Source organism: Silurus aristotelis, assembly GCF_946808225.1.
Source record: "Silurus aristotelis genome assembly, chromosome: 24".
Taxonomy (NCBI): Eukaryota; Metazoa; Chordata; class Actinopteri; order Siluriformes; family Siluridae; genus Silurus; species Silurus aristotelis.
The window spans coordinates 5,389,381-5,408,544 of NC_139597.1; the positions used below are offsets into that span (position 1 = coordinate 5,389,381).

The 19,164-nt window shown below is 39.1% G+C and overlaps 1 protein-coding gene across 2 annotated transcripts; it reads left to right on the forward strand.

Annotated features, from left to right (window-relative positions):
• Positions 1-122: 122 nt before the first annotated feature.
• Positions 123-18,843, forward strand: hspa14 (heat shock protein 14). 2 transcript variants are annotated; one of them, XM_083528736.1, is made up of 14 exons: positions 123-252; positions 485-565; positions 5,209-5,291; positions 5,627-5,675; positions 5,852-5,957; positions 6,383-6,473; positions 6,999-7,103; positions 14,594-14,755; positions 14,846-15,001; positions 15,088-15,190; positions 15,663-15,878; positions 18,149-18,298; positions 18,411-18,478; positions 18,581-18,843. In XM_083528736.1, the coding sequence occupies exons 1-14, from the start codon at positions 196-198 to the stop codon at positions 18,666-18,668; spliced, it is 1,515 nt and encodes a 504-aa protein (XP_083384862.1). In that variant the 5' UTR covers positions 123-195; the 3' UTR covers positions 18,669-18,843. The 2 variants fall into 2 exon arrangements, with proteins under 2 accessions (XP_083384862.1, XP_083384863.1); XM_083528737.1 differs by lacking the exons at positions 123-252; positions 485-565; positions 5,209-5,291; ... (2 more) ...; positions 6,383-6,473; positions 6,999-7,103 and adding exons at positions 10,201-10,294; positions 13,739-14,255.
• The last annotated feature ends 321 nt before the right edge of the window (positions 18,844-19,164 follow it).

The following is a 19,164-nucleotide window of genomic DNA, read 5'->3' on the forward strand; positions in this document are numbered from 1 at the left end:
TTTCTTACAATGTGTGCATTTTTTTACGATGTTTTTTTATTTAATTGAAAATTAATATACCTCTCTAATATTGGTCAAGAAGGATCGACCCGCCTCTGTGTACTCGTCCGTGATTGGTTAAAACAGAGACCCGCCTACTTTTTTTTTCTTCACGAGAACCGGCTTCCGGCTTTTTTTTTTTTTTTTGTGGCAAACATGGCAGCTATCGGCGTGCATTTTGGATACACGTGTGCGTGTGTTGCAGTATTTAAGGTACATTATTTATATAATTGGTCCCAACGAATTATTTAGAAGAATCTCAAAACCTGGTGTATGATTTATTTTGTGCTGTTTGTAAATTTTTTTATTTGTGTACATGATTCTAGTAGGCTATGAATGATCCCAGCCTTGTTCTCAGTGCAGATCAGGATCTATCGATCATAATCAGTGAAATACAGTATAAAGTTGTTTCAGTATCATTAGATTGTGTTTGTTTCTGTCTCAGGATGGAAGGGCAGATGTGGTGGCCAATGACGCAGGAGATCGAGTCACTCCAGCTGTTGTGGCGTACAGAGAAACTGAACAGGTAAAAGATACATCATCTACAATACAAAGTAATTCAGTGTATCTCCTGATACACACATCTGTGTAAAAGACTGCCACCTTCTTATCATTGTAGGGAATCAGGAAATGACAAATAATTTTCTTTTCTTTTGTCTAGTTTGGGAAAGTTCTTTTAATTGTAACAGGTTTAGCCAACATCAGAATCTTCTTTATTGCCATGTATTATGGGTATAAGGAAATTTTCATGGTGTGCTGGTGCTATAAGAAATAATAATACATTTATGAAAACAAAGGTGCAGTTTTGCAAAACAGTAGTCTTCATAATAAAAAGAAAAACTGGGAAAAATATGATAAATTAATAAACTAATATATATTTTTTGTAGCAGGTTTGGCCAACATCAGAATCTGCTTTATTGACATGTATTATGGGAACAAGAACTTTTTCATGTGCTGGTGCGATCAATAAAAGAAAAAAAATCAATACATTTATGAAAACAAAGTTGCAGGTTTGCAAAACAGTAGTCTTCATAATATATTAAATATAATAATACATTTTGTGATTTTTAAATGCATGACGATGCCAAAAGATGAACTCTCGAGAGAAATAGTTGTGAAAGGAAGGAGGAAGACAGTGAACAATGACTTTCTTGGTCGGCTACTGTTTAGATACAAGCCGTTGTAACGCGTTGAGTCTGGGTGAAGGGAGAGCTCGCTAACTCCAATTACAACAGAAATCATATAAGCACAGACAGGTTTCCAAAACTCGTGCTTTTTAATTTTTCTTGGCAACAGCGTTATGGGTTAGTCAAAGAAACTTAGAAATAAGCATCAGAAAATAATAAGGACATATTCCTCAGTCTTGCACACATGCAGTAATGGCGGAAAAATGCGGCGGCAGGCTATTCCCAAAATGCCGCTCTGCTCAACATATTTCACCTGTTCATTAGTTTCGATGTAGACACCTGCGGCTTATAGACAGGTTCGGGTTATTTATGTTCATAATAAAAATCTTTGTCAAATTCAGTGGGTGCGGCTTATATAAGGGTGCGCTTAATAGTCGGGAAATTACGGTAATGTATATGAAATCACAGTGTGAGGTTTACAATGTATTGTTTACGGAGGTAGATATGCGACTATGGTGGGTCCTTGATATTGTTGATGAGGTCAGTTGTGGTTGGAAAGAAACAATTTTTGCAGCCTACTGTCTGAGGGATTGACTCAAAAAGTTTGTGTCCAGGGTAAGAGGGGTCAAGCACAATCCTTGCTACTCGCTTCAGGGCTTAAGTGTACCGGTTCTGTAGAGGTGGAATCAAGAGCTGAACAAGACACCTTTTAAACAGTGTGTATGGTTTTTAGTCTTAGTCTATGTACTAATGAACCGGTATTAGAATCTATTCTGATAGTCTGCCAAAATGCTGTAAATCTTTGCACGTGCCCTATAAATTAGACATCTAGATATTGCACAATCACCATTTTTTTGTCTAATTCTTTGAACAGTGGACATTGTCGCAGGCAGCATTAGAGAAATATATAGAGGAGATATATATTTAATTTCACAAGTTTATCCTTAATGAACCAGCTAGATGCAGTGATGCCAATGGAAAAACACCCTAAGGTGATATCAGGAAGAAACCTTGAGAGGAACCTGACTCCAAGTAGAACCCATCCTTATTTGGGATTCTGGGATTTTATTTTATTTTTTCTTTCATTACAATTTAAGAGGTCCCAAGCTTTTTGTGCACAATGTGAGCTCTATAAAGGCATAGTGTGTCCTCAACCCCATGATCAGTTGACTCAACCTCCAGACTTCCCCACTCAACACCAGTGCCTGCTATTAATAATACCCATTGTCGCTCATATAACCCAACACAGTTTCAAGATTTAGTGAAAGTCCTTCACAGAATGTCCATGGGGTTCAGATGTTTAGCAGCCAGTTTTGGGTGTAACAGGTGGGTGTTTGCACACTTTTAGCTAAACAATGTAAGTCACAAGCAACACCAATAGCTTCCATGTCTGCTAAAGGATTTGACTGATGGGATCTTTGGCTACTTTTGATACCATACGATTGGATCAAATGTGTATTTTAATTGGTACCAGTCCAGTGCTTTATTCTGGTTTTGGTCCTGAAATCGATATCAGGGCTTTTGGTCATACTTTCTTTCTTTCTTTCTTCTCTTTCTTTCTTCTTTCTTTCTTCTCTTTCTTTCTTTCTTTTTCTTTCTTTCTTTCTTTCTTTCTTTCTTTCTTTCTTTCTTTCTTTCTTTCTTTCTTTCTTTCTTTCTTTCTTTCTTTCTTTCTTTCTTTCTCGCTTTCTCTCTCTCTCTCTCTCTCTCTTTCTCTTTCTCTTTCTATCACCAAAAATCTCACCAAGCTGTGACGTTTTGTTAAAAGGAAAGCACAAATCTTAAATCAAACACAGCAGTAAACAAAAAAACAATGTTTTAGCATCTAAGTGAGTTTTTATATATATATAAATATAAATATAAATATATATATATATAAATATAAATATATATATATATATATATATATATATATATATATATATATATATATATATATATATATATATATATATATATATATTTTACAGCAATTACAGAGGTCAAATGTTTCCTGTAGTTTTTCACCAGGTTTGCACACACTGCAGGAGGGATTTTGGCCCACTCCTCCACACAGATCTTCTCTAGATCAGTCAGGTTTCTGGCCTGTAGCTGAGAAACACGGAGTTTGAGCTCCCTCCAAAGATTCTCTATTGGGTTTAGGTCTGGAGACTGGCTAGGCCACGCCAGAACCTTGATATGCTTCTTACAGAGCCACTCCTTGGTTATCCTGGCTGTGTGCTTCGGGTCATTGTCATGTTGGAAGACCCAGCCTCGACCCATCTTCAAATGCTCTAACTGAGGGAAGGAGGTTGTTCCCCAAAATCTCGCAATACATGGCCCCGGTCATCCTCTCCTTAATACAGTGCAGTCGCCCTGTCCCATGTGCAGAAAAACACCACTAAAGCATGATGCTACCACCCACATGCTTCACAGTAGGGATGGTGTTCTTGGGATAGTACTTATCATTCTTCTTCCTCCAAACAAGTTTAGTGGAATTATGACCCAAAAGTTATATTTTGGTCTCATCTGACCACATGTCTTTCTCCCATGACTCCTCTTGATCATCCAAATGGTCATTGGCAAACTTAAGACTTGCCTGGACATGTGCTGGTTTAAGCAGGGGAACCTTCCGTGCCATGCATGATTTCAAACCATGACGTCTTAGTGTATTACCAACAGTAACCTTGGAAACGGTGGTCCCAGCTCTTTTCAGGTCATTGACCAGCTCCTCCCGTGTAGTTCTGGGCTGATTTCTCACCTTCCTTAGGATCATTGAGACCCCACGAGGTGAGATCTTGCATGGAGCCCCAGTCTGAGGAAGATTGACAGTCATGTTTAGCTTCTTCCATTTTCTAATGATTGCTCCAACAGTGGACCTTTTTTTACCAAGCTGCTTGGCAATTTCCCCGTAGCCTTTCCAGCCTTGTGGAGGTGTACAATTTTGTCACTAGTGTCTTTGGACAGCTCTTTGGTCTTGGCCATGTTAGTAGTTGGATTCTTACTGATTGTATGGGGTGGACAGGTGTCTTTATGCAGCTAACGACCTCAAACAGGTGCATCTAATTTAGGATAATAAATGTAGTGGAGGTGGACATTTTAAAGGCAGACTAACAGGTCTTTGAGGGTCAGAATTCTAGCTGATAGACAGGTGTTCAAATACTTATTTGCAGCTGTATCATACAAATAAATAGTTTAAAAATCATATATTGTGATTTCTTTTAGATTATGTCTCTCACAGTGGACATGCACCTACGATGACAATTTCAGACCCCTCCATGATTTCTAAGTGGGAGAACTTGCAAAATAGCAGGGTGTTCAAATACTTATTTTCCTCACTGTGTATATATATATATATATATATATATATATATATATATATATATATATATATATATATATATATATATATATATTATATATATTATATATATTATATATTTTATATATATTATATATATTATATATTTTATATTTTTTATATATATATATATATATATAGGTCCCCTGGTGGTCTAGTGGTTAAGATGCAGCGCTCCCACCGCTGCGACCCGGGTTCGATTCCCGGTCAGGGAACCATCCCCAGCCACTCTTAGTGCCGGTCCCAAGCCCGGATAAATTGGGGAGGGTTGCGTTAGGAAGGGCATCCAGCGTAAAACATGTGCCAAATCAAACGTGCGGAGGATCCGCTGTGGCGACCCCTAACGGGAGAAGCCGAAAAGAGAGTTTATATATATATATATATATATATATATATATATATATATATATATATATATATATATATATATATATATATATATATATATAATTTTTTATACATCTTTTTATTTACTTATTATCAGTAATTCTGGAGTGGACCGTATCTAATTTATTTAATTTTTTTAATTACGTTTCCTAATAATTATATGCATTTTGTCTACATTTATAATAACGTGTTGCTAAAATTAATCTAATTTCTTCCTTTGTTTTGTTGTAAATCTTTATTTTCTGTTGACTCTTGACAGCAGTGAGATACATAATTAGCACGCAGCAGTAATTTCTTTCCGTTCTTTTTCCGCAGATTGTTGGTATTGCGGCGAAGCAGGGCAGAATAAGGAACGCTGTGAATACTGTGGTGAAAGTGAAGCAGATTCTGGGCAGACGGTATGTCTCGTGTACCCCCCCCACACACACACACACCCTCCCCATCCCCATCCCCATCCCCGCCAGTCGAATCACTGCACGAAGCTTATTGACAGATGACATTTGTTTAAGCATCCAATTATACATTTCTTCTAAACAGCTTGCCACCATAAATCCCACTCTCCAATAAATGTAGAATTGGCTCCGATATTACAACAACAAAGGAATGTGACCTAAACTAAGTGCATTAGGTGTCATAAATGCCTTTTTTTGCTATTTCTCCTGACACAATTTCTTATCTTTTGATATCCTAATAAATATGTAAGGATTAAATTAGTTCAAACATCTTCCCTCAGCTACGATGACCCAGAGGCTCAGGCACACATAAATGAAAGTAAATGCACAGTAAGTATATTTCTGTTTATTCAGACTTTTGTATTATTAAAGAACAGGTTCTTACAAGAAATAAATGCCTGGTTATTGGGGCAAAAAATGTATCTTATGTTTTTCTTTATGTTTAAAAATTGATCAAAGATCTTATGTTTTATATTCTTTGGTGGTGGTCTTCCTCATAACTTTAGATCGTCAACAAAGGGGATTTGCCATTGTATGAACTAGACACTGGGGAAACGACCAAGTACGTGTCTCCTGAAGACGTGGCCAAATTGGTTTTCCACAAGATTAAGGGTAAGTCAAGAGGAGTTTGAAATTTGCGTTCACATGCACAGGGTTTAGGCTGGATGAATAGAAATGTGATGTGTTTTCAGTGTGGCTCTATAAGCAGATGAAAATGCAGCAATCACACTCTGATGTGCGTTAAAACACAGGGTTTGAGAGCACGATTTGATCCAAACTTGGAGCTCCAGAAATGCTGTGCAATCTCAGTATCTGCTACTTTGTTTCTTGTGCTTTGGTCATTTTTACTGATTTATATTGAATAAAAGCAAAGTATCTTTCAGCCAACATTTTCTGCTCTAAAAAATTATTTCTGTCCAAATGTGTGTGCTATATAATACCAAACTACATGGCAAACAAACCAAAATAATAAATGTCTTTTCTGATTTGGTTAAAATGTCTGTGGTTTGTTAAAAGATGTGTGGTTGTGTGTGCAGAGACGGCCCAGTCAGCGTTGGGCTCTGACGTTAAAGACGCAGTCATCACTGTGCCTTTTGAGTTTGGCGAGATGCAGAAAAACGCACTGAGGTAACTGCCAATAGTTTATTTTACTGATAGCTAATATAGCTAGTAGATAGATAACAGCTAGTAGATAGATGATAGATAGTAGATAGATCGTACTTGCTGATAATGAAATTAATCAACTAATAACTTTTCAAATGGATACTGGATTAAAAAAAAAACACTCAATGTAGAATAGTATTGTACTTTATTACAAAAAAGTACTGAATCATTAATATGTGCTTACTGAATATATTAATACATATTGAGGGGGAAAATAAGATTTTTAAACTGATACAAAAACACTAAACAAATAAAAACAGTTCCACCCAAAATTAAAACAGCACGCAGTGATTCACCTCTAGAGGTCACTCTCGTACTGTGTCAACCTGGAAAAACTGTCTGTATGGATTTTTGCAGGTGCTTCCGCAAGAAACTATCGATTAATTAATTGGCAAAACCGATGAATCGGTTGACTTCTAATCTGTATATGTGTTGAAGTAGTAGTTGATGTGACTGCACGTGACACTTTCTGATGCACTTTTGTTTCAGGAACGCTGCAGAAGGAGCCGGATTCAATGTTCTTCGCCTGATTCACGAACCCTCTGCAGCACTCCTTGCCTACGGCATCGGCCAAGACTCTCCATCAGGGAAGAGGTAAGTGTGATCTTGTTCTTTAAAGAGAAACTCCCCATATTACCAATTAATGACCCACACAAGGACTTTTTTGTAGAATTAATATTAGGCTTGTGGCTGTTCTCAAAGCTGCTTTACGGAAAATAAATAAACACCTATTATACTCCTGATCAGTCATGGTGTACAGCAGAGCTGTGATGTCGACAAAATGGAGACGAAAATGGCTTTCATATTTAGTAGCATGAAGTACATGGTCTACATTCCCGTGACTGTGGAAGAATTTTAATTGGAGTATTGTTTGCTTGTTAGCAAGGTCACTGTTTTCTCCCTGTTCCTTTATTTTTCATTTTGCAGCATATTCTGTGTTTACCTGTCCAAAGCACTTTAGAATTTAGTGGGTGGTGCGCCAGTAATAATGGTCCATGAGGAAACCCAATGCTCCGTGTGCAGTTAAATGCACCAAACAAAGCATATATAAATTTGCCTCCATTTTTTATTTTATTTTATTTTTTTTTTGGTATTAGAATTTCTAAAGTTACTTAAATAGTTTGAGCCAGAGTTCGGTATGATCAAGTGTAAAGTTACACCCCTAATATTTATAAATCATAAAATATAAACATATGCTAAAGTAACAAAAGCCTTGTTTTCTGCTTCATGTACTCACTATGGAGGGTGTAACAGCATGAAATGCAGTGCATCTGGAAAGTTTTCACATCTTTTCACTTTTCCCCCACATTTTATGTTACAGCCTTCTTCCAAATGGAATTCATTATTTTCCTCAAAATTCTGCAAACAATACCCTATAATGACAACGTGAAAGACATTAGTTTGTTGCACATTTATTTAAAAAATAAATATATAAATCATGTGTTCATAAGTATTCACAGCTTTTGCCATGATCATCCTTGATCCTTGATTGTCAATTGTCTCTTTCACCAACAAAACTTATTATTTAGTTGTCCCAATTGTTGTTGTTGTCAGTCCTGAGCAGTATGTCAGTGCAAACATAATTATTTTTTTTCCTAGGATGAAGTTCAAGAATGTGATATTGTATATGGGTTCTGTTGTGTTTTATGTAGGTGAAACGGGGTCTCTAAGAGTTTTAGCAAAAGAGGACTTCAGTATTGGGGTAAACTTAATAAATTAATAATAATAATGGTGTGTGTGTGTGTGTAATATATAAAATATACACATATGTGCACATACAGCGGGTAGAATTAGTATTGAACACGTCACCATTCTTCTCAGTAAATATTTCCTAAGGTGCTATTGACACTTTTTCCGGATGTTGGTAACAACCCATGCAACCATACAAAAAAATCAAACCATAGATGTCCATAAATTGAGTGTAATATGAAATGACACGGGAAAAAGTATTGAACACACTGAAACGTTTTTAATACTTTGTAAAAAAAAAAAAAAAAAAAAAAAAAAAAAAAGCCTTTGTTGGTATGGCGGCTTCAAGACGCCTCCTGTATGGAGTCGGTGCATTGCTCAGGTGACTTTGGTTAATTCTTCCACACACACACGTTCTTTAAATATTGAAGGTTCTATGAAGAGGCCCTACTTTAGTTTTTAGTTCTTTAAGATTTTAAATGGGATTAAATTCTGGTGATTGGCTGGACCATTCTATCAGCTTTCTTTCTCTGAAAGCAATTGCGAGTTTCCTTGGCTGTGTGTTTGGGATCGTTGTCTTGCTGAAATGTTCACCCTCGTTTCAGCTTCATCATCCTGGTAGATGGCAGCAGATCTTTATCAAGAATGTTTCTGTATATTTTTCCATTCATCCATTCTTCAATTATATGAAGTTTGCCAGTACCGAATGTTAAAAAAACAGCCCCACACCATGATGTTCTCACCTCTAAACTTCACTGTTGGTATGGTGTTTTTGGGGTGATGTGCAGTGCCATTTGTCCTCCAAACATAGTGTGAATTATGGCATTCAAAGAGTTCAATTCTGGTCTCATCTGACCAGAGTATATTCTCCCAGTATTCCACAGGCTTGTTCAAATGTTGTGCAGCAAACTTTAAACGAGGTTTAACATGCTTTTTCTTCAGAAATGAAGTCTTGTATGGTGAGCGTGCACACAGACCATGGCGGTTGAACGCATTACTTATTGTTTTCTTTGAAACAATTGTACCTGCTAATTTGCAGGTTTTACTGAAGCTCTCCACAAGTGGTCCTTTGGTTCTTAGACAACTCTTCTGATATTCTTTTCACTCAGAAATCTTGTGAGGAGCACCTGGTCATGGCCAGTTAATGGTGAAATGTTCTTTCCACTTCTGGATTATAGCTCTAACAGTGCTCACTGGAACATTCAGAAGTTTTGAAATCCCTCTGTAACCAATTCCATCAGTATGTTTTGCAATAATAAGGTTGCGATGGTCTTGAGAAGAGCTCTTTGCTTTTGCGTTTCTTTTGTGACATCTTGGTAATAGGACACCTTTATACAGGCCATCAGTTGGGATTGAACCATCTGATATTAATTTGCACTGAAGAGGGGCAGGATTGCTTTCTAATCACTGATCAATTTCACATGGTGTCTTGGTTTTCCATGCCTTTTTTTTCACCTCCCTTTCTTCTTGTTTAATACGTTTCTCCCTGTGTCATTTCACATTATTACACAACTTCATTTATGGACATGTATGCTTTGATTTCTCTGCATGTGTGGATTGCATGGGTTGTTACCAACATCTGGTAAAAATTGAATCCACCATAAGTAATGTGTTTACTGTAGAAAATGGTGACGTATGTATGTGTATATACATTTATACATTTTATATGTATATAAATACACATACATGTAAAATTTATGCTAATTTAATCAACATAATTTAATTGATTTATAAAAATATAATAAATTAAAAATATATAAAAGAATATCCAGAGGGGAAAAAACAGCAATAAACAGCAAAAACTTTGAGTAACCAGCACAGCTCGGACTACACGTACCTGTGCGCGTATACACACACACACACACACACACACACACACACCATACCACACAAGTCCCATACCCGCCTCCAAGCAAGCAGCCATAGCACAAACACACACATGGACACGTCAGCTCTTTCTGTCTCTCCTCCTATTAAAGAGGCGGACAAAAGAGGAATCTACCACACCCACAATTCTGTGTGCCACAGAACCAACACAGAACAGCAGAGCCCAAAGACGAACAAAGAAAAAAATGACTACATAAGACAGAGAAGAGGTAACATTTGTATATGCAGTATTTTATTTATTTATTTATTTATTTTGTTTGTATGTTTAATTATTCACTTGCTTGGTTACTTAATTACTTACTTGGTTGTCTACTTTTCCAAAATCAGTGGGTTGATTTCACATGTTCGGCATAAATTATACAGCAATTAGCATATAAAAAAATTTGCAGAACCAAGCTTACATTATAACCTAGCTATAATACGACAATTTACTTAAGAAATAAGTTTTACAAGAATGAATGTGTTTCTCCCCTAAAATCAAAAACCGTTCGTCTGTATATTTTCGTTTTAAATGAGCAATTCACATACACAATGCATATTAACAAGCTTTTATTATTAACCCCTTTTGTTGTTAGTGTTAGCCCACTAGTTTGTATTTCATGGTCTGAATGAGTTACACAACAACATTAATATTTTATAAAAATTTTATTTGCTTCATTTACTTATTTAATCATTATTAGCATTAATTAAGCATTTATTCTACCACTTCTCTTTGTAACTATTTATAGTAACACCGGTATACATATTACTACATATTACATCTACAGTTACTGCACCTTATATCATATAGATGTTGTGTGTTTGTATACATATATTTGCACGCATGGCAGCTTATGCCCATAGGGAAAGGGCTTGCAACACACACACACACTCGCATACCAGCACGTGTCCCCTACACACACACACCAATTTCATTTTATTTTTTGTTCCGATGCTGTTACGGCCCAGTGATGCAGTGCATCTGGAAAGTATTCACAACGCTTCACTTTTTCCATATGTTTTAGTTACAGCCTTATTCTAAAACAGATTAAGTTCACTATTTTCCTCAACATTTTTCAAACAATACCCCATAATGACATGAAAAAGGTTTGTTTGAAATCTTTGCATATTTATAAAAAAATTAAAAAGAACCGGAAAAAATCATGTACATTAGTATTCACAGCCTTTGTTCTATACTTTGTTGAAGCTCCTTTGGCACCAATTACAGCCTCAAGTCTTTGAGTTTTTTTTGCTACAAGCTTGGCACAACTATATTTTTTGGGCAGTTCTTCCCATTCTTCTTTGCAGAACCTCTCAAGCTCCATCAGGTTGGATGGGGAGCATTGGTGCAAAGCCATTTTCAAATTTCTCCAGAGATGTTCAAGTCTGGACTCTGGCTGGGCCACTCAAGGACATTCACAGAGTCATCCCGTAGCCACTTCTGTGTTATCTTGGCTGTGTGCTTAGGGTCATTGTCGTGTTGGAAGATGAACCATCGCCCCAGTCTATGGTCCAGAGCGCTCTGGAGGAGGTTTTTAACAAGGATGTCTCTGTACATTGCTGCATTCATCTTTCCCTCAACCCTGACTTGCTGAAAAACATCCCCACAGCATGATGCTGCCACCACCATGCTTCACTGTAGGGATGGAATTGGCCAGGTGATGAGCGGTGCCTGGTTTTCTCCACACATGACGCTTGGCATTCAGGCTGAGTTCAATCTTTGTTTCTAGTGGTCTGAGAGACCTTCAGGTGCTTTTTGGCAGGCTGTCATTTGCCTTTTACTGAGGCATGGCTTCCCTCTGGCCACTTTACCACACAGGCCAGATTGCTGAAGTGCTGCAGACATGGTGGTTGCTCTAAGTTCTACAGAGAAACGCCCGGAGCTCTTTGAGTGACAATCAGGTTCTTGGTTGCCTCTCTGACTGCGGCCGTTCTCCCCCGATCACTCAGTTTGGTGGGCGGCCCGCTATAGGAAGAGTTTTTATGGTTCCAATCTTTTTCCATTCACCGATGATTGAGGCCACTGTGCTCATTGGGACCTTTCTTGGGAATTTTTCTGTACCCTTCCCCAGATCTGTGCCTTGATACACTCCTGTCTCCACAGACAATTCCTTGGACTTCATGGCTTGGTTTGTGCTCTGGCATGCGCTGTTAACTTTGGAACATTCTCTCAAGGATGATCAGTGGAAAAAGGGTGCACCTGAGCTCAATTTTGAGTGTAATGGCAAGGCTGTGAATACTTGCGTACATGTGATATTTTCCTGCTTTTTTTTTCTCAAAGATTTCAAACAAGCTTTTTCACGTTGTCATAATGGTGTTTTGTTTTTTAGAATTTTGAGGAAAATTAGGAATTTTATCAGTTTTGGAAGAATGCTGTAACGTAAGATGTGGAAACAGTGAAGCGCTGTGAATTCTCTCCGGATGCACTGTACACTGCGTTGTGCATTTTAGTGTGGAAATAACGTGCACATGCTGGCGAGAGAGCAAAATGGAAATCTTCTCATTCACTTTGTCAAGTTATATTAGCAATATAACACGCACACACCTTCTCCCCACAAGCACAAGCAGCTGCGCGTATGGAGCTCATGTATGCAACTAGCGTAGTGCATTATTCCAAGCATGTGCGAACTGAGCGCACTGCACTATTACGCGTGCAGTGTTAATATGCAAGACAGGGTTTTTAAAGCCGTAAGTTTACTTATTTGTTACTATTATTGGGTGTATAACGCGAGGCCATGCTCTTTACATTATGAATAATGATATCCACGAGACTACCTTTCACACCCTTACACATACACTCCCAAACCGGGACTCGATCCCGTTCTCCAAGGTTTTAACCTCTGGTATCATAATGCTACTAGACCATGTGGGAACTCTGCCATTTTACTGGCTGAGGGTACTTCACATTTGCTAATTTCACATCCAACAACTATCCCACCACCCTTATGCTTAAGATCCTTTAACTCGGGGCCAACTCCCTCTGCCCTCCCTGGAACCGTCCCCCCTTAGGCTTAAGTATAACATGTCTGCTTACCTTTTATTCTATAACCGGTCGGCATCTGCAGCCTGTAAGGTGCACGGTCCAGTTCAGGTTTTGGATTTTAGCTGACCAGTTAAGCTCCTGGGCTGGATCGCAAATTATTGTCAGAATTCAGAGCCAGTCTCTGAGCAGACACACTTGCAGGGTGGCTTTTTCTCCTTGCAGCTCAAATTGTAAAATAACCAACAAATAACTTATTAGCAATAGTAAATTATTCTCCCAGGTGTTTCGACTTAGAATGTAAGCTTTGATTTGTTATATTGCTTTAGTTTAAAGTCTCATTTACCTCATTCGAAAAAAACATAAACTTCTTTCTTTAATGGAAGTCTCGTTGATCTCCCCCTCGTTTTTCCTGTTTCAATTCCCAGTTTAAAAACATCATTTGTTTTTCCTGCACCCTGACAAACTGTCTCCTCTTAGATAAAACCAAGCAAAGTGTTTTCTATACTAAATCTAAAGATTTACTTAAGCTTGATTAAATTTCATTAAGTGTATCTACATAATAGACTGTTGGACTACCACTACTGAGATTAATAATACTGAAATCAAGGCTGAATGCTAGATTATATTGGCATAAGCTATTTTAATGCCAAGTAGAGCTCGCCTAAGCTAATTGTCTCAAATTTCTCTACAGAGTCCACCTGTGGTAAATTCAGTTGATTGGACATGATTTGGAAAGGCACACACCTGTCTATATAAGGTACCACAGTTAACAGTGCATGTCTGGGCACAAACCATGCCATGAAGTCCAAGGAATTGTCTGTAGACGTCCGAGACAGGATTGTATCGAGGCACAGATCTGGGGAAGGGTACAGAAAAATTTCTGCAGCATTGAAGGTCCCAATGAGCACAGTGGCCTCAATAATCCGGAAATGGAAAAAGTTTGGAACTACCAGGACTCTTCCCAGAGCGGGCCGCCCGGCCAAACTGAGCGATCGGGCGAGAACGGCCTTGGACAGGGAGGTGACCGAGACCCAAACGGTCACTCTGAAAGAGCTCCAGCATTTGTCTGTCGAGAGAGGAGAACCTTCTAGAAGAACAACCATCTCTGCAGCACTCCACCAATCAGGCGTGTATGGTAGAGTGGCCAGACGGAAGCCACTCCTCAGTAAAAGGCACATGACAGCCCGCCTGGAGGTTGCCAAAAATAGGTGTGCCAAGCTTGTAGCATCACACTTAAAAAGACTTGAGGCTGTAATTGGTGCCAAAGGTGCTTCAACAAAGTATTGAGTAAAGGATGTGAATACTTATGTACATGTATTTTTTAGTTTTTTTGTAATAAATTTGCAGAGATTTCAAATGAACTTCTTTCATGTTGTCATTATGGGCTATTGTTGGTAGAATTTTGAGGAAAGTAATGAAATTATTCCATTTTGTAAGAAGGCTGTGACATAAAATGTGGAGAAAGTGGAGCGCTGTAAATACTTTCCGGATGCACTGTAATTGCAGAAATGTGCAGCATTTTTCTTAGTTGTTGATTATTTCTTAGCCACGTGCTGGTGTATAAGCTGGGCGGCACATCCCTGAGTGTGACTGCTCTGGAGGTGAACAGCGGGATGTACAGAGTGCTTGCCACACACACTGACCACAGCACCGGAGGAGAGAGCTTCACGCAGGCCCTGGCTAACTATCTGGCTGGCGAGTTCAAAAAGTAGGTGTTCAGCTCCTTAATATCGAGTGTGTGCATTTGTATTGTACTGTAATGTACTGGAGCTTATTGTGCGTGTTTGTGCTTTTACAGGTTGCATAAGCATGATATAAGTGGGAACCCGAGGGCGATGATGAAGCTGATGAACAGCGCTGATTTAGCTAAACACACTCTCTCCACTTTGGGCAGCTCTAACTGCTTTGTAGACTCGCTCTATGATGGCATGGACTTTGAATGTAATGTGTCCAGGTAAGCGCTTGTACTAATTACATGTACTTCTGCATCAGTGAAATATCTAAATATTATAAAGATTGAAATGCTGCATGTTTTCACAGAGCACGCTTCGAGTTGATCTGTTCCAACCTGTTCAGTCAGAGCATGCAGCCAATCAGAAAACTCCTGGAGCAAGTCAACCTCTCCACCTCGGATGTTAACAAGGTAATGAACACTAGGGGGAGCTGTGTGTGTGCGTGCGTGGGTATGACTGTTGTGTGGATTTATGTCCTCATATGCTTCATTATAATAAATTCTAAGATTCTTTAAATATAATTCGTCTTAAAAAAATTAAAAAGGAGGAAAAGCACTGCTTCAATGCAACAGACTTTCTATAATCAATGCATGTGGATGATTTTGAATTGCAGTCTTTTGGTCACTGTACACTGTGTAAGCAGCGGTCCAATAGTTGCAGAATTTTAGCACTAACCCTGCAATTCATTTATGGCATTTGGCAGACATCATTAACCAGAGTGACGTATAACTGCGCAGCTATGGGATTAGGGGGTTTGCTCAGGAGCCCAGAAGTGGCCGCTTGGTGTGACTGGGATTTGAACTCATGACTTTCACATCCAAAGTCAAATGCATTAACCACTAAGCTACCACCTCCTTGTACCTCCAATTCCTTGTACCGCAGGTGGTCTTGAGCGGAGGCTCGGCACGGATTCCCAAGTTGCAGCAGATGATCAAAGATTTGTTCCCGGACGTCGAGCTGCTCTGTTCGATTCCTCCAGACGAGGTGATCCCAGTGGGTGCAGCCATGCAGGCGGGAATCCTGGTGGGCAAGGACAGCCTGGACTTGGGTGAGGACTCCATCACTGTGGACTGCTGTGCCAGTGACATTCTGGTCAAGGTGAGAGCATAAAGAGGTGGTTATGCTGCACTTAGTCTGGACTGATAGATTTTTGAAAATCTCTTCAAATTATTTGTTTTGGGCACAAGTATTTGTTTTATAATTCAATCATTTAGAACCATTGGTGGTTTAGGATGCAGGAGTGTGTCATATGTACAGAAAACGGTTATACTATACAATTCAATTCTTACTCTGTGAATCCTCCAGCAGTTAAAGGAGAAAAATAGACATTCTTTTTGATTTTTGTACAAAATTAACAGCAATAATGAGTGAATCAGAATATTTGCGCACAGTTCAAGATTTCCGTTCGAAAGCTGTGTTTTTATCACATGCTTTTAAGGAATGGATGAGACTTAAAGACTTGACAGAGTAACACACTTTAATATCACAAATTTGCTTGAATATAAAGACTGGCCTAGAAAAAGAGCAGAATATTAAATATTCAAGATGTACTTTCTCTTTCAATTTGCTTATTCCTATAAAAAAAAAATTGTGGCATACGACTTCTGAACTCATTAGTGCCTCATGCCCATATTCAGATACAAACAGAGCAGTACACTAAAGGAGAAATGAAACAGATTTGTGATGTGTGGCTACACTTAGTGCTCACATTTTAGCCAGAAAACGCATTTAAATGAAGAGTGCTCATGCTATTTTAGTGTGTTTTTTTGGCTACCCCAACACTCACTTGTGTAGGAGTTCAACTATAAAGAGAAAACAATTTTTTCCATCCATCTACCTCTGCTATTTCCTCCTTTAAAAACAACATCGAGTGGCTCTGACTCACTGGAACAGCCATTAGTTTCTTTACATTTTTTTACTGTAAATAATTAGGAACTGAAATTGCCTGAGTATTGGAGAAGGAGTTTGCTGTTACCGATCTTTAAGAATAATGTGCAGACCTGCAGTAACTACAGGGGAATCAAGTTGATCAGTCACACCATGAAGTTATGGGAAAGAGTAGTGGAAGCCAGGCTGAGAGAAGAGGTGACCATCTGTGAGCAACAGTATGGTTTCATGCTGAGGAAGAGCACCACAGACGCATTATTTGCTTTGAGAATGTTGAAGTATAGAGAAGGACAGAAGGAGTTGCATTGTGTGTTCGTGGATTTAGAGAAAGCGTACGACAGGGTGCAGAGAGAGGAGTTGTGGTATTGTATGAGGATGTCAGGTGTGTCAGAGAAGTATGTGAGGGTGGTGCAGGACATGTATGAGGACAGTGTGACAGCAGTGAAGTGTGCAGTAGGAACAACAGACTGGTTTAAGGTGAAGGTGGGACTGCATCAAGAATCGGATCTAAACCCTTTCCTGTTTGCAGTGGTGATGGACAGGTTGACGGACGAGGTCAGACAGGAGTCTTCATGGACTGGTGTTTGCGGATGATATTGTGATTTGTGCTGAGAGTAGGAAGCAGGTTGAGTAGAGTCGGGAGAGGTGGGGGTACACGCTGGAGAGAAGGAGAATGAAAGTTAGCAGGAGTAAGACAGAGTACATGTGTGTGTGAATGAGAGGGAGGGCAGTGGAGTGGTAAGGTTGCAGGGAGAAAAGGTGGAGGAGTTCAGGTACCTGGGGTCAACAGTGCAAAGTAATGGAGAGTGTGTTAGAGAAGTGAAGAAAAGAGTGCAGACAGGGTGGAGTGGGTGGAGAAGAGTGATAGCAGGAGTGATTTGTGATAGAAGAGTATCTGCAAGAGTAAAAGGGAAAGTTTATAGGCCTGTGGTGAGACCTGCGCGGTTGTATGGTTTAGAGACAGTGGCATTGAGTAAAAGACAGGAGGTGGAGCTGGAGGTAGCAGAGCTGAAGATATTGATATGTCCATATTTAGTCTCTGTCTGCTGTTATATTAACCTCCACTCTTCTGGGAAGATGTTCCACTAGATTTTGGAGTTTGCTTGTAGAGATTATTCCTCATTCAAGTAAAATCAGGTACTGGTGTAGTTGAGGAGGCCTGGCCTGCAGTCAGTGTTTCAGTTCTCCCAAAGGTGTTCAGTAGGGTTGAGAATCAGAGCTCTATAGCAGGCCACTCAAGAGCTTCCACTCCAAACCATGTAAACCATATCTATACATCTTTACAATGCTGGAACAGGTTTTGGTTTCGTAGATTGCTGCTTAGGATATACAAGTGTGTGTGCCTCAAACTTTCTGGTTTGGAGAAGATCTGCATATGGCTGGAAAAGTCAGGTGTCCAAACACATTTTTTATCGCTATAGTGCATCATGACTGCTGCTCATTTCATGGCTCACTCACTTGATTAATCTTTTATCTTGCAGGAAGTGGACGACTCTGGGGTGGACATCTTCACCGTGTTGTTTCCATCCGGCACGCCCCTCCCTGCCCGTCGCCAGCACACCCTACAGGGTCCCGGCAGCCTGGCTTCAGTGTGTTTGGAGCTCTACCAGGCCAACAAACCTTTAGCACAGGTCTCCTACACCAGCACAATCTAATCTAACATACCAGTTCAATCGCTGTGGTCAAATCAGTAAATGCTGCATCTTTTATAATAATAATTTTGTTTCAAATTGTCTCCTGCAGATTGTCCTTAGGGACCTTCAACCTAAAGAGGAGATGCATGATATCGTCACAGTAGTTACAATGAAGAGGTGAAGTCAACATGTTGGAATATTGTTCTATCTTGCAGAAGAAGCTCTGCAGTAGTGTACCGCTTCACTAAAGCCGTATGTGTGTGCGCTCGTCTTTTTCAGGGACGGTTCTCTCCACGTCACTTGCACAGAACAAGGCAGCGGCAGATCGGAGGCTGTTACTATAGAAACAGCTGCAGCAGCGTCATAGGAAGCCTTCATACACTCGCATGGTGTGCTGTTTTAACGTCTAAACCACAGCACCTGTAATGCATGTGCTCTGTAGAAAGCCTCGGGCATTTCAAAACGATCACACGTTCCCTCAAACGAGTTTTTTTTTTCCGTAAATCTGACATTTAATAAAAAAAGGATTTTGTTCATTAAAAGTCATATTTAAGTGATTGAGTTTGAATTGTAAGTGTTAAGAAATGCCACATGAGTTAACATTTAAAAAAAAAAACATTAATTCTGGATTTATTAAGGACTGGAGTTTATAACTATTGGCACCCTTTTATAAAACGAGGGTAAAAAGAAATAAAAATAATAATACACTTCCACTGGGGGGGAAAAATTTAAAAGGTTTAAATGAAGTTTCTCTGTGGCAGGGTTCTTTACAACCTGACAAACATTTCAGGGGCCATATAAATGAAACTTATTTAAAAATAAATGCATGCATGCCACCTTTATAATAAGCTACTTGCAAAACT

Excerpts from the sequence above, each read along its gene's own strand:
- hspa14 (XM_083528736.1), top strand. The coding sequence starts at position 196 with ATGGCAGCTATCGGCGTGCATTTTGGATACACGTGTGCGTGTGTTGCA. Across the intron at positions 5,676-5,851 it reads TAAATGAAAGTAAATGCACA|ATCGTCAACAAAGGGGATTT; the intron begins GTAAGTATATTT and ends TCATAACTTTAG. Across the intron at positions 6,474-6,998 it reads ATGCAGAAAAACGCACTGAG|GAACGCTGCAGAAGGAGCCG; the intron begins GTAACTGCCAAT and ends CTTTTGTTTCAG.